Source organism: Vespa velutina, chromosome 3 (genome assembly GCF_912470025.1).
Source record: "Vespa velutina chromosome 3, iVesVel2.1, whole genome shotgun sequence".
Taxonomy (NCBI): Eukaryota; Metazoa; Arthropoda; class Insecta; order Hymenoptera; family Vespidae; genus Vespa; species Vespa velutina.
Window position 1 is genome coordinate 11505779 of NC_062190.1, and position 15000 is coordinate 11520778.

The following is a 15000-nucleotide window of genomic DNA, read 5'->3' on the forward strand; positions in this document are numbered from 1 at the left end:
GAAGGGTGAACGTGGAAAAAGAGGGAGAGAGGTAGGGAGAATTGCCGGTCGTTGGATTTACATGTAAGCATTGTCTCTGGAGTGTACTTACGTTTGCAGGCCTTGCGATGCGTGATCGGCCTCGCCGGATCCCTGTAGTAACCTTCTCGGCAATAATGACAGTGCCTTCCTGCTGTAAAATGCCGGCACTGCAGGCAAACGCCTCCGCTGACACGGCCCGACAGCTTGTAAAGTTCCATGTTGAATCTGCACTTTCTCGCGTGGAGATTGCAGTTGCACTCTGTAACAGGGCCAAGTCGTTCTTATTTACCGATTAATGCAATTGTTTCGCGTTATCCAGATAGTCAGGTTTAGAAAGGGGAGAAGAGAGAAAAAGAAAAAGAGACCGAGAGAGAGAGAGAGAGAGAGAGAGAGAGAGAATTTCGATTCTTTCCGTCGTCCCTCAATGGTATTAAAAATTGTTATCAAAGGGAATAATTGCATGTTGGGGAAAGAAAATTTTCAATTGGTCGATTCGTTCATTAATATTACTAAACTTCTTGGAAAGTACAAAACGGCGAGACTCTCTTTTTCTCCTACTTATTGGGATAATTAGTCTCGAGTTTATTCATTCGGGAGGTGAAGGAGCGAGAAAAGAGAGAGAGGAGGGAGAGAGAGAGAGAAAGAGAGAGAAAGTTAGTTCAAGGGTCATTCGCATTAACGAACGACGACAATTTCTTCGGATTCACTTGGTGGAAATATATTTTTTCTCTCTCTTTCTCTTTTTTATACGAGCGACAGCAGCATCACCAACTTTTTGTATTTTCTCTTTCCCTCTCTTTTTTTTCTTTTCTACAGATTCTTATGCGAGCGTAAGAGAGGAAGAAAAAAGGAAAGAAAGAAAAAGAAAAAGAAAAAGAGATAGATAGAAACGTTGAACGTCGTCTCATTGATCGCTTCGCGTCCATTGAATTCTGAAGGAGGAAAAGAGGAGAAAAAGGAGAGTGTGGGTTCGAAAAGAAGAATTCGTGCCGTAACTTCCCTCGTTCGTCTCCTCGAGAGCACGATACTCCGACGTTCTTCTTCGTGACTTCTTGAAAATAACGGAATAATTGAAAGACAAGTATGAAGCTACGTAGGTAGGCACCGATGAAGCAATGGAGGAAAAAAAAAAAAAGAAAAGATAGAGAAAAAGAGAGAAAAGATGTATAGAGAATAGCATCAGGAAGGGTTTGCAATTTTTACGACCCTTTTACACCAAGCTCTCTTCCATCTCTCTCTTTCTCTCTCTTTCTCTCTCTCTCTCTCTCTCTCTCTCTTAGAGAAGAAAAAGAAGAAGAAGAAGAAGAAGAATCTTCTCGACCCAATAATTCGAACCAGGAAGAAAAGATATCTAGCTATGTATCTACGGGCATTGAACAGCTTTGTTCGAGCTTCTTGTTAACGTTTTACCGTTTTTTTTGTCTTCATTCTTCCTCTCTCTCTCTCTCTCTCTCTCTCTCTCTTTCTCTGTTTTATTTCTAATCTCTCACGTGTGTTTTAACTTCACACGTTTTCGAGCATCGTAGAATATCGTCGGTTACATCACGAACATTCTAGGAAATAAATTTGTTCGATTCGCCTCCGAATTCTCCGATAACTCCATTCTCGTTTCCTTTTTACTTGGCTCTCAAGACCCCTTCTTTTCGAACGAGCGCGCCTGTATCAATTCGAATTGATTTTTATTGACCGCAATTCGCTCTATCGCGCTTCGACGTTAGAAAATAAGGAGAAAGAACATCGAAATAAAGTAGAAATCGAGATAGGCGAATCTTCCCTCTTTCCGGATAAATCGTTAGCGTTGGAAGTGCGCGTCGCTTGTCGAATCGAAATCGAATTATCTCTCGCTTCTTTTTCTTACCCTCGTTATTGCTTCTGTCTGTCTGTCTGTCTGTTCTCTTTCGTATTGTCGATCGTTCGAGGTTCCGTTAAAAAAAAAGAAAACGAAGAAGAAAATAAAAAAAAAAAAAAAAAGGGAAAAATAGTAGAAACTTTTATTGTATCTTGTTGTTGAAAGTTGCGATCACAATCTCGTAAATCTATTATAAAGTATTCGACGTTTGTAAAAAAAGGATGAAGCGATCGGCTGTAACTATAGCGTTTCATTGATATATGCTGTGTATATATATATATATATATATATAGTGAGACAAGTATGTTCGTCAAACATCTTGCGAGCATGAAGGTGAGCATCGAGAAGAGAATGGCTAAGGAAAAAGGTGTAGTTGAGAGTTTCTCTAGGAGAGCGTGCATCGGGTCGATCAGATAACCACGAGATAGTTAATAACCTCGTTCAGCCACCGTCTGAAATTCCACGATCGGTTCCTGTTATTAAGCTCTCCTGCCTCAGCCAGGCCGCGCCATGCCGCGCCGCCTCTTCTTCGAGTTATTTTCGTAGCGAAGGCGATCGCTGCAATTAGAGATTAATCGTCGTTAGATCGGATCGTTGATCGGTATTTAAGATCACGACATTATCTCCTTCTATCTCTCTCTCTCTCTCTCTCTCTCTCTCTCTCTCTCTTTTTCTCTTTCTCTTTCTCTTTCTTCCTTTCGATCGCATCTTTTTTCGTGAAAAAGAAAAATCAACAGGTGGATTCTTCTTTGAATAATTCGGTGTTTCCATAAAGCGAATATAGCCCTTTGTAAAAATCGATATTTTTAATAAATATTTCGTAATTATCGTATCAATTAGAATCGATAAGTTGAGATAATTTATCTATTTTATTTCATGTAAGAAAGTTTAGAGAGTTCGGCAAGGAAAAAGATCAAAAAAGATCATTTAGAGTGACATTTTTGCATAGTTATATCTTTTCCCTTTTCTTCGGTGAATTTTTTCTAAAGAAGCTAAGATATTTCTCGCACCCATTTCTTCTCCGATATTCGTCCTATCGCAGTCGCATCATTCTCCTCTCACTATCCCGAATCTCGTCAACTTAATCTCCAGTTCGTTTTGTACTAACGACTCGAAGTTTACCCTTTACGAAGAAACAAAAGGAAACACTATGGGGTGTACAAGGATCGTACGACGAGAAGAAGGAAAAAAAAGAAAATAAAAAGTTGCAGGACATCGAAGGCGCATGCTCGACAGTTCGAACCTGTTTCAGGTTCAGGATATCGCACTGAATCTTTCCTTCTCCTTTGATTTACGCTTTTTTCTTTTTCTTCTGTTTTTTTTTTTTTTTTTCTTTCGGCCAATTCCAAAGCAAGATCTTTCTTAAGTTAAACGTGACTTTTATTTCGTTGATCTTTTTCTTCATTTCTTTTTCTTTCTTCTTTTCTTCTTCTTCTTCTTCTTCTTCCTTCTCTTTTTCTTCTTCTTCTTCTTCTTATACGCAATTGCATCGTCCGATTTGCAATAATTTTTTTTCTACCTCGGCTTTCCTACGAGAACAATTTTATTCGACGTGAAAAATATATATATATATATATATATAGTTATATCGTGTTCGTGACTAGAATCTAAGTATAAACGCGAAGAAAAATAGGTGTGACAAGGATAGATACGTGATTCTCTACAAAGCTGTCTGGGGTAAGCTTCGTGGTTAGATAAACTGCCTCGTGTGAGACTCAGTTTAACACCTAAGAAAATTGCCAAATAATTTCTTTCGTTCTTTTTTGCTCTTATCCATCCAACCCAGACGCAAGTACATAAGCACGCATCATCGTTCTCGAGAATTTTCGAAGGAAAATCGTGATTTTTATCTTGTACATTTCTTTTTTTCCTCTGTAAATAAGTTTAGCGATTCGACGGAGAAACGTGTTCACACGTTTAGAATATCTTGGAACTTTCTTCGTCGATATAAAATTCTCCTTAGAGCGAGAATCCATGGAAAATTGTTGTTTCAAGTTGCATCGAGTTTAATTTATTAACTAAAATACTTGATAAGATCGAGGAGTCGCGCGCGTGCACGTGCCTGCGTTCTCAAGTTTATTGAAATCAGCATCGAGTTAAAATTTCAAGATAGGCATCGTGAAAGTACGTAAGGTAAAGCGGATAGTTAATGAACGAAGTAGATGCTTCATTCCTTGAGTAGAAATTTGCACGTAACAAGTGGATACTTAGAAGTAGAAGCTCTTAGCTTTGAGAGTATCTACCCATTATTTTTCGAGATACCCAAACTAACGTGGCAGATTTATCGATCCTTATTGTTATATCAATTTCTCATAAGATAAATGAGATGCTCTTACTTGAATGAAACGTAAGATACGCGTACACATATTCTTAAGTGCGTATGATCGTTAAAAAAAAGAAAAAAGAAAAAGAGAGAAAGAGAGAGAAAGACAAAGAAAAAGAAAAAAATTGGCGCTATGCTCACGAAGGAAGTATCGTACTGAGAGGAGAGGCACCTCTCAGAAATTATAAAGAAGGTAGTAGTAACGTGCTATTAGCCATGTATACCGGAGAAATTATTCTCAGCTCTCGCAGGTGCTTCGTCCGTTTCCAATCACTTCGTCTCTCGATAATCGTGTACCACCAATCGGCTCTCTTGCCAGATGCGCGATAATTATCGTGGTAGGACGATAATCTCATTACAAAATTATAGCGTGACGAGACCGTTATATATCGCATCGAACGTCTTTTTGTTAATGAAGTATCGATCGGGACGGATCGATCTTCATTATCGAAAATCATTTCAAAGGGCCAACGCAACTGCGAGAATATTGTTGTTTTTATTGTTAGTCTTTCTCTCTCTTTTTTCTTCTTCTTCCTTTTTTTTTCTTTTTTTTTTCTTTTTTTTTTTTTTTTTTTTTTATTACTTCCATTTTTTCCCGTAAAGAATATCGTCGCAGGTGCGTACTCCGTGTAGCCTTTTACTATCTTCGCAAAACCACCCACGCATGCGAAAATTCCGACGAAACGAGCGACCAAAGCGTTGGGGGCATTAATAACTTTGAACCACGTGGTGGTGGGGGGCGAGGGGTTGGCGGCGGATAACAGGAATACTTTTTTACTTCGTTTGTTTCTTCGCGCTTCTCGAAGGGATCGAGAAAGTGAAAGGGGAAAGGAGAAACGAGCGGTAGTGCCATTACAAGGAATATTAATTATCAATAACGGCCGTTCTAAGTTCCTTCGAGAGAGAGAGAGAGAGAGAGAGAGAGAGAGAGAGAGAGAGAGAGAGAGAGAGAGAGAAGAGAAGAAAAGAGAAGAGAAGAGATAGGAACGGATCGTATCCGAAAGGGTATTGAATTCTTCGACAATTAAATTACACGTTAAAATTCGAAAGACTTATACATGGGAATTTATTTGTTAAAAATTATTAGATCGGACCACTCACACGAGACGAGACGAGATACCAGTAAATATCTATACTTGTTCCTTTTCTTTTTATCATTATTATTGTTATTATCATCTATTTAGCTTTCTTTTTCCCCGGAAGGCAAAGTTTCTATGAAAAACTTCTGAAGGAATTTTGTAATCTCAAGGATCGTAAGGGAAAGCATGATAAATTGGGTGAATCCTCGAGGGGGCCCCAATTTGTTCACTTTTCTCACGCTCGCGATAAAATTCTTTGGGCGAGTAAGTATCTAACCTGTTTAAAGCGACCCACTAATTCTTTATTCTCTCTTGAACGTTCTCGCTCGAGGAAAGGTGGAGGAAGATGCTTTCGATTAATTATTCCGTGAGCGTCGGAGCCAGCTCGAAATTAAAATCGGTTCGTTAACCGGTACTACGTGGAATTTTTTCTTAATTCGTGGGACCGTTCGAGCTACCGATTACCATCCCTTCGCGTACCTCCTACGAAAAGAAAAGGATCTCTCTTCGCTCTTCTATGATTCTAATGAGGCGCCGGGGAAAAGAAGAAGAAAAAAAAAAAAAAAAACGAATGGATCCTTAAAAAACTTTATGGCGCTACCGTAGAGTTTATTTCGATTTAACCTCTTCGTAAATTCAACGAAAATCGGTGATCGTGCTCGATAGGTTTAAGTCGATGTCCGTCGACTGTCAACGAGTTACGAGGGATTTTACGCGATGGACATTAAAGTACCGAAATGTGACTTTTCGATCGGAATTTTATTGCTCGAGAACAGATTTTTATCGGGATCATTAGATCTAACGGCCTAGCTTGATCGTTCCTTTCTACTTTCTCGTACGATAACAACGTTTTTTTTTTTTTCTTTTTTCTTTCAACTTGTATCGATTATATCTCAACGACAAGTTCTTAATGTCTCTTAATCTTGCGCGCATAAATTTTTACTCTTCAATTAACGTCACTCTTCAATTAAGCTCATCCTTGTCGTCTTAGTATCTTCCGCGGTCCATAAAGTAGAAGCGAAAAAATGGCCAACTCTCTTCAAAGACACACAGAGTGGGTGAGAGAGAGAGAGAGAGAGAGAGCAGCGTGCTTGTGCACTTAGCCACCTTAAACGGATTACTCGGCGCATATCTTGCTGCTTTTCGTTGAAATGGAGAACGGTGTTGTGCTAGCTGTGCCTAGACTAATTCAATCTCGAACCACCATCCAGACAACGTTTCCCCATGGATCCGTCATACTCATATGTATCTATGTATCCACCAAGGACGCATAATTGATCGAGTTACATCGTTCGTATGAGTCAGTAATAACGTTCTCTAACGAAGAACGAGAGTGCTTGCTTCATCAATGAGAGACTTCTAGTTCTTATAATTTCCTTTCTCTTTAAATGCTTATCTTTGACGAATCAACGAGATAGAGAGAGAGAAAGAGAGAGAGAGAGAGAGAGAGAGAGATCGATTTCCAATCTATCAATTCTCTCGAAACGAGGCTAACGAATGAAATTCGAAATTCTTCATTACTTTTTCTTTAAATACCCGTCAAATTTTAGCGCACTAAGGTTAACCTATCTTACCGTAGACTGTCAAACATTTGATTGTCAGATCGTTATCGTTATTAAAGTCTAAGGATAAAAGGATTTTTTTTTATTTATTTTTTTGTTTTTCTTAAACTCCTTCGTTGATACCTGACTCGGGTCGCGGCGGGTTGCCTTTGAAATCTAGAAGGATAACTCCTAACTGTACACCTTTTTCATCTAGTCAGTCGAACCGTGAAACACACGCCACGTAGTCGTCGTCGCGTCGTGTCGTGTCGTGTCGTGTCGTTTCTAACGAGCTTGAATTTAATGACAGTCTTCCGGAGTTCTCTTGGAAAGTTAAAAGCCTTTTCCATTTTTCTTTTTTCTTTTTTTTTCCAAGAGATCATTCTCCTTTTTTTTTCTTTTTTTTTTTTTTTTTTTTTATTTTATTTATGCGACAAGCATTCGTCGTCGTGCGTTTTCACGTCATGGAATCCTTGCAAAATACAGTATTATTTCAACTTAGTGCTTACCCACACGAAATATAATTCAAATTTAAATGGAACTGGTATATGTGTATAGGTGATACGAGGAAAGAAATAAAGATCACGGTCATTATACGTATTAACTGCAGCTTACACAAATTGGAATGCGGTCGAATGGAAAGGGCTCGAAAGAGAAGAAGATCCGTTCGTCGGTAGGACAATTAACCTTTGGGTCAGCTGTCGGCAGCACACGGCGAAGTCGCTTTTCGTTCGGGGATTTCTGCTCGTGCCTTTCGAGAAGGCTATCCGGTTCGTTTCGATGTTATAGGACGAAAAGGGTTCGGAGTCGATTAGCTAATCTGAGAAATAGGGATGGACGTTCGAAAGAAATCAACGATCGAGATTTCATTAGAGATATTTTCACCGATGATGATGATGATGATGATGATAAAAAAAGAGAAGGAGAAGAAAGAAAAGAAAAAAGAATAAGAAAAAGAAAAAAAAAAAGAAGTAAACAAGATCGATCGAAGATACGACGAGATTTTGAAATCCACCCTGTGTCTTTGAGATTAGGCGTGTAAATAAAAACAGAAAGGACGAAGAAAGGGCGTTACAGGGCTTACAAATTGATTGGTGTTGGGGGTTGGGAAGGAGAAGAGTGAGGAAAAGTGGCTATCGTTTCGCCATGCTCGCCAGAGTCCGGTCGCGCAAGTACAAACGCGTTCTCTAACGTTTACGATTTTACTTCATTTGACGTTCCGAGCTCTGTATTATCGTCGAAGGACGACGATTTAAAAAAAAAAATTAAATGCATACATACATACGTAAAAAAAAAAAAACATCCTTCGTAGTATCGAAAGATGTCGAAAGATTTACAAACTCCATTCGGCAAACAAACAAATACTTTCATGATTTTTAAATAAAAGTATCTTCATCATTATTCTCATCGATTGAACGATCTTAAGATCGTTATCGTTGACGATATCTTCGTACGGTTTCTTTGGTGAAGCTTAGGAGTCTTAGATATGCAAACTCGTTAACAAGCGCAGGCAATAAACCGCATTTGTCGCGGTTTTAAAATGGCTTTGTCGTTGACTTTAACGTCTTCTGTCCATCTCTCTTTCTCTCTCTCTCTCTCTCTCTCTCTCTCTCTCTTTTCGACGACGTTGGCATTTCTTCGATCCTTTCTACCATCCTCCTCTCATCGACTCTAGTCTCACTGTCGCGTGCTATTTTGCAACGTAGCTTCGACGACTCCATGCTCTTTCTCGTCGTTTTCTATAGAAGATATCCTCGCGACGTTACTTCGAAGGAACGAAATACAAAATAATAAGAATGAAAGAGAAAGAGCAAGAAAAAGAGAGAGAGAGAGAGAACGAAGAGATATAACTTCTCTATCTATTCATCTATAAAAGATCTAAGCGACGAAACACCCACGGAAGCGTTTTAAAGTCGCAAGAATGCCGTACGAAGCACCGGTTAGAAAGATTATCGACGAACGAGCATGGATAAAATTTGCGGTAAAACTCTTAGGTTACTTCTACAGGCTCGATACGTACGCGTGTATACAAGTACGATATGTACGTATCTATCTATCCATCTACGTAGATATAGCTTATGCATTCGGGAAAGCGTAAATTTACGAGCCAATAAATTATCTTGGCGCGCCTATCGCGACGCCGAACGCTCGCAAAACCCTAACGAGGCGTTAACGCTGTCGCGAGCGCCCGTCTACGCGCGCGACGTTAATGAGACGACGAGCTGGGGATCTGTGAAAACGACGCTGTCCCGCTCAAAATATATCGAAGGCTCGAACATCTTCTCAATGGCCGAATGGATGTTTCTTAAAGAGAAAAAAATAGAGAGAGAGACCACCGTGATCTTAACCCTGACGATAGAATTTTTCAAAGAAGATCTCTCGCATATATGTATATTTTATTTTTTTTTCTTCTTTTTTTTTTTTTTTGTCTTTTTTTTTTTATTGAAGACTTATCGACGTTCATTTAGCCGTTCCCATAGTGAATCACTTTACGAATATTTATCAAATTCCCAAGAGAGGGAATCATGCCAACTTTCTTCTAGTTGTCCCTTTAGCTTCTATGCAAAGCTGCCAAAGAGATTAAATAACTCCCTTGATTAACGTTTACGTTGGAAGGATATACTCGTGGGATATTCGAAGAACTCCTTAAATAAGGATTATATTCGCAAGAGGGTTCTTAGAACTTACGAAGAAATTCTCTCCTAGTTGTAGAAGAACACGTCTATCCTTCTTTTTCTTTTTTTTTTCTTTTTTCTTTTTTTTTTCCTCCCTTCTTTATGCTCTCGAAACAACTGTACGAGATAGATTAAAGAGAGACGTAAGGTCAAAACTATCTGAGGAATTTCTCGAGCGACAAATTACCTTCCAGCGAGTTAACGTTTAACCACCCTTCCTACGTCCCATTCTCTTTTTCACCCCCTCCTATATTTCGGCGTACGCGCGTTACACGTTGATCATTACTGTAGATTCTAAAGGGAACACTCGAGAGAGCTACAGAAAGAGAGAGAGAGAGAGAGAGAGAGAGAGAGAGAGAGAAAGGGAGCTTCCATGAGTATAATCGAATCCAAGTAAGCTCGAGACACCGCCAATAAATCTCTTCTCCCAGAGATATACGGAAAAAGCTCGCGAAACACGCTAGGTATGCCTTGTGAAGGACTTCTCCTGTCATTCGAAAATGTGAAAATCGTTTTACTGTAAGGATCCCTTTTCTTTCTCTTTCTTCTCTTTCTCTTTCTCTCTTTTTCTTTCTCTTTCTCAGTCATGCACGAATACGTATAGAGAAGGGGTTGAGGTAATGGGTGCCACGAAGAGCGCTATAAACGACGCGACATAGCCGTCGACGGTTGTTCGCCATTCTCATTACAAATGGTCTCATCCGTAGACACGTGTTTGTTTATGTCGCCATCAGTCGTAGCAGCAGCAGCAGCAGCACCAATACTACTACTACCACCACCATCACCACCACCATCATCATCACCAGTACCAGTAACAGCAGCAGCATCGTTGTGCTACCAAGCTTGGAGCACTTACCGTAAATGTATTCCCCTAACAGTGGTGTTGCTGTTGCTGGCTACGTTATACATGGCCCAAGAGAAGGAGAGAGAGAGAGAGAGAGAGAGAGAGAGAGAGAGAGAGAGAGAGAGAGAGAGAGAGATAGAGAGAGAGAGAGAGAGAAAGAAAGAGAGAAAGGAATGGAACAACTTTACTATCCAACCTATCTCCACCATTGCGAATAGCACAAACCTTTTCTCATGGTCGCATGTATATTACCCAAGGTGGCTTACTCGTTATACATCACTAAACGAGTCTCGAATATTTAGGTTTACTAGTACTTCCGGGAAAACCAAAAGATTTCTATTCTTTCGATCATAGTTTTCAGGATTAGAATCGAACAAATTTTACTTTTAATCGTATCGCTCGTATCGTTTTATTGAAAGAGAGAGAGAGAGAGAAAAAGAGAGAGAGATAAAATCGATGTGAAAAAGCGGTTCGAGACAAAGGAGAGTAATAAAAAATAACAAGGTCATTCTGGAAAATGTGTGCGATGGAAGGGTAAAATCTGCCCCTTTTATTCGACCCTTCAAACCGACGTGCCGTGCGTGTTCTACGGTACGATTCTGGCAAACTGGTTGGTTAAATGGCCTGGAATCTGGAATTGGCTCGTGTTTCTTTCTCTCTGCCTCTACTCCTCCTCCTTCTCTCTCTCTCTCTCTCTCTCTCTCTCTCTCTCTCTCTCTCTCTCTCTCTCTCTCTCTCTCTCTCTCTCTCTCTCTAGTTTGAAATCGTTCCTTAATTCAATTCGTAAGAACCCACGAAACTCTCCAAGAGCTCTCCTCGCGTTTCGAAGGAACACTTGGACGATCTAGGAACATACGTTGCCTTGTAAAGGACCTTTGTCATAAAGATCCCCGATTCCCGCATAGAAATAGTTCCTCTTTGTTGTATTCGAGAATGATCGTTCGAATTAATAAAGGATCGATCGAGAAGGATTTATAAAGGATATTGATAGAGCTTGGGGAACTCTCGTAACGTCCGTTTTCTATTTGTTATAAAACAAGTTTTCATACGAAGACAAAATCTTATCGAAGACATCGGAACAAATGTTTGCTTGAAAATAACTAAGAGGAGACGTCTATATAAGAGCTTGTGTTTTGTGTGCACGTTCTATGATTACGCGAGCGCACGTGTGTGTCGTTCGTAAATGCACGTATATACGCCTTCCTAGATAAACACGTTGCACTCGAATTATAACGCAGCGCGAAGGAGCGTTACGTCGATGGCCGAGCGCGATTTGAGAGCTCGAGTACACACCTTCTCTCTTTATGTGCTTAGGTTTTGTAAAGCTGGATAGAAAGAGAGAGAGAGAGAGAGAGAGAGCACGTGTTTGATCATTTCCCAAGAGCTGACAGAGAAAACAAAAGCGTCGAACGAAAGGACGCGTGGGCGACCATTTCGTTCTTCTCCATCGGCTCTATGGTTTACACGATAACGAATTCCTCAAGTACCTCTATCTCTCTCTCTCTCTCTCTCTCTCTCTCTCTCTGTCTTTGATGGTAATTTTCGAATTTATCCGACGTATATATTAATTTTTTTGAATTTCTGCTTTATGTAAAAACAATTTTATATACCGAAAGATGATGATTCTTCCCTTAATTATTACACACGTATGTATGTAAGTATGTAAGTATGTATATATATCTGATCTCTTGATAGGTGATTTTACGAGGAAAAATGTTTGAAAGGAAATTTTAGATCCAGATTTAGACGGGATACTAGTAAACAGGTACCTCTCTCTCCCTCTATCTATCTCTATAAATTCGAGTATCGTCTCGATCTCGGTTGAGAGCCAGCCAAGGCTGTTTACCGCGACGCGAGGGTGGGGATAGTATATACGGAAGCCATTCCGGCGAGAGTGGATAAACTGGAAATCGAAACGATCCATCGAGTATCCTTGGCATTCGTCCATTCATCCTCTCACGGCGAGAGCGAGCCAAGTGCCGTCGAACGTGCGAGTGGGATTTGCGCCGAGCGTCCGCCGCCACCACCACTGTCTCTATCTCTATCTCTGTCTCTGCCTCCGCCACCACCACCACCACCATCACCACCACCACCACCGTCGCCACCGCCACTGCCGCCGCCACCACCGCCGCCGCCACCGCCACCGCTGTCGCTGTCGGCTGCCTGGAGGGGAAGGCGTGGCTCGTATACATTTACGAACTTGTCTATCGGAGAACACGCGACAACCTATTTAATTAAGCCTCGCTAATTTTCATACTCGTAAGTACTTACTTACATTCGCACGCTCCTCTCCATGACGATCGTTTTCAAGATTATAATTCTTATGTTAGATACATATGCACGTCGACGATACCACTGATTATTATCACGAACGATTACGGTACTGTTAGACAAAAAAAAAAAAAAGAAAAAAAAGAAAGAGGAAAAGAAAAAAATAAGAAATCGTTCATCTAACTTTAAAATAATTATCATTGTAAATCGGATGGATTGGATCATGCGTCGTGAATTCGTGTATGTAATACAATTTTATAATCTTTTAGGAGATCTATAAAAATGGAATTGATTTTGTCCTTTGGTAATGCGTCAAAATCTCTGATAGATATTTATAAATCGTTTTGAAGAGAGCTAAAGTGCGTGACATGGTTGAAGAGATAATTGCGAGTCTTTACGATTCACGTTTAGTACTCATTAACTTAATGGAATTGGATCCCTTAATAAGAGATGTATAAGATCGTTTTCGCACGCATATAATTGCTACCGGTATCGGAGAGAGAGGGAGAGAGACTCGCGAGTTCACCGGGTATATCATATTAAATTGCAAAGTATACGAGAAGAGGAAGAGGGAGAGAAAGAGAGAGAGAGAGAGAGAGAGAGAGAGAGAGAGAGAGAGAGAGAAGAAAAGATGGGGATGGAAACATATAAAATGAACGAGAGTAACAAGCGAAGAAAAACAAATCGCTCGTCGTAAGGATCGAGCATCTTATCATGATCTTGCGAGACTATTCGAGAGAGAGAGAGAGAGAGAGAGAGAGAGAGAGAGAGAAAGGAGAAAATAAATAAATAAATATCGAAGAAAAATATTATCCCATCGGATATTAAATTTTGTAAAAACAAACAATCTTGGATGATCCTTTGTAAGGAAACTTTCGACGAAAGAAATAAATCATCATCGTGGATAGGCTTAAGATCACGTAAGATTCCAAATAATCATGTGGGTCGAAGAAGGATGTCGAAGGGATCCGGTCGATCTAGTATCTTGGGTTAACGATCCTCTGTCTGAAGGAGGCACGCTTGGTAAAGAGAAAGATGAAGTCAAACGAGAGAAAGAGAAAACGAAGGAACGCGATGCGAGTGGGTGGAGGGGAAAGGATGAAAAAAGAAAAATAGAAAAAAAAAAGAAAAAAAAGAAATAAAAGGAAAAAAAAAAGTAGGTAAAAAAAGTGGGGGGAGATCATCACAAATTGGTTTCATTGTTCGGCTAATGAAAGCAATAACTTGCTGGGCGTGTCGTATCTCTTGCGTGTATCGTGTGCGTGCGTGCGTGCGTGTCTTTACGTGAGTGCGTGCGCGCGAGCGAACGACGAACGAACGAACGAACGAGCAAAAGAATGAGCGAGTAGAAGGGGTTGAATACGTTGTGCGGTTCAGTGCGCACGCGTGCGAGGAAGAGAGAGAGAGAGATAGTGGTAAAGGGAGAGGGATCTTGTGGCCGAATAATGTTACGCATCGATCATCCGCGTTTGCCAATTAACGAGGCGAGCCGTTATACCGTCGTTAGGACGTGCCGTATCTGTCCGTTCGCAGGGACACACGTCCTACTCGTTCCGTATTTTAAACGTCGCGCGACATATGGTTGCGCGCGCGCGCTCTCGCTCGCGCTCACGATGTCGTCGATGCGACATTTATGCAAATCTCGTGCTCGTCCTTTTCGTGAGCCGATTGAAAATGAACGTATCATTGTCTCTCCTTTCTACCATTTGTTATCAACTTTTTCATCTTTGCATTTACATCTCTCTCTCTCTCTCTCCCTCCCTCCCTCTCTCTCTCTCTCTCTCTCTCTCTCTCTCTCTCTCTCTCTCTCTCTCTCTCTCTCTCTCTCTCTCTCCCTCTATACACTTTGTTTTTGTCGATTTGACTTGTTTTCTTTTTTTTCCCCTTTTCATTTGTATTACTTTTAGAAGTTTCTGTCCCACCGCAGGGACGTACATACGTTTAAAGTATTTTAGTATTTTGGTAAGGCAACGAGAACGAAACTGGCGTAGAAAATTTGTTAGTATTTCGAAGGCGATCGGTGCTCGCGGTATATCGCGGGTGGGCGTATCTTCGTTTATATTCGTGAGCCGGTTCCCGTTCGACGTTTTATTGCGAGGGTGAGGCAGTATATATAGTGTAACGCGTTGCACACCACGTTCGCAAAATCTCGGGAGACGGAGAGAGTGCGCGCGCGAGAGAGAGAGAGAGAGAGAGAGAGAGAGAGAGAGAGCGAAGTTTGAATCGGACAAAGAGGGTTGCGCGTAGTAGGTGCACTTAGCGCCCCGCCGAAATGATTTATTCGACGTTTACTCGTGGGCTTTAACTCTCATTAAAATAACCGTTGGTATCTGCCGCTTTCCCCTTCCCTTCTCTTCTCCTTCCCTCTCTTCTTTTCTCTTTTTTACATCTTGTTCT

The 15000-nt window shown here is 40.6% G+C and overlaps 1 protein-coding gene across 2 annotated transcripts in view; it reads right to left on the reverse strand.

Annotated features, from left to right (window-relative positions):
* The window catches only part of LOC124947556 (netrin-1-like), a 110849-nt gene that overhangs the window by 57933 nt on the left and 37916 nt on the right, over positions 1 to 15000 (reverse strand). For both annotated transcript variants that reach the window (XM_047489876.1, XM_047489875.1), the window contains exon 2: positions 92 to 280. In XM_047489876.1, the coding sequence (XP_047345832.1) occupies positions 92 to 280 (189 nt within the window). The remainder of the gene's footprint in view (positions 1 to 91; positions 281 to 15000) is intronic.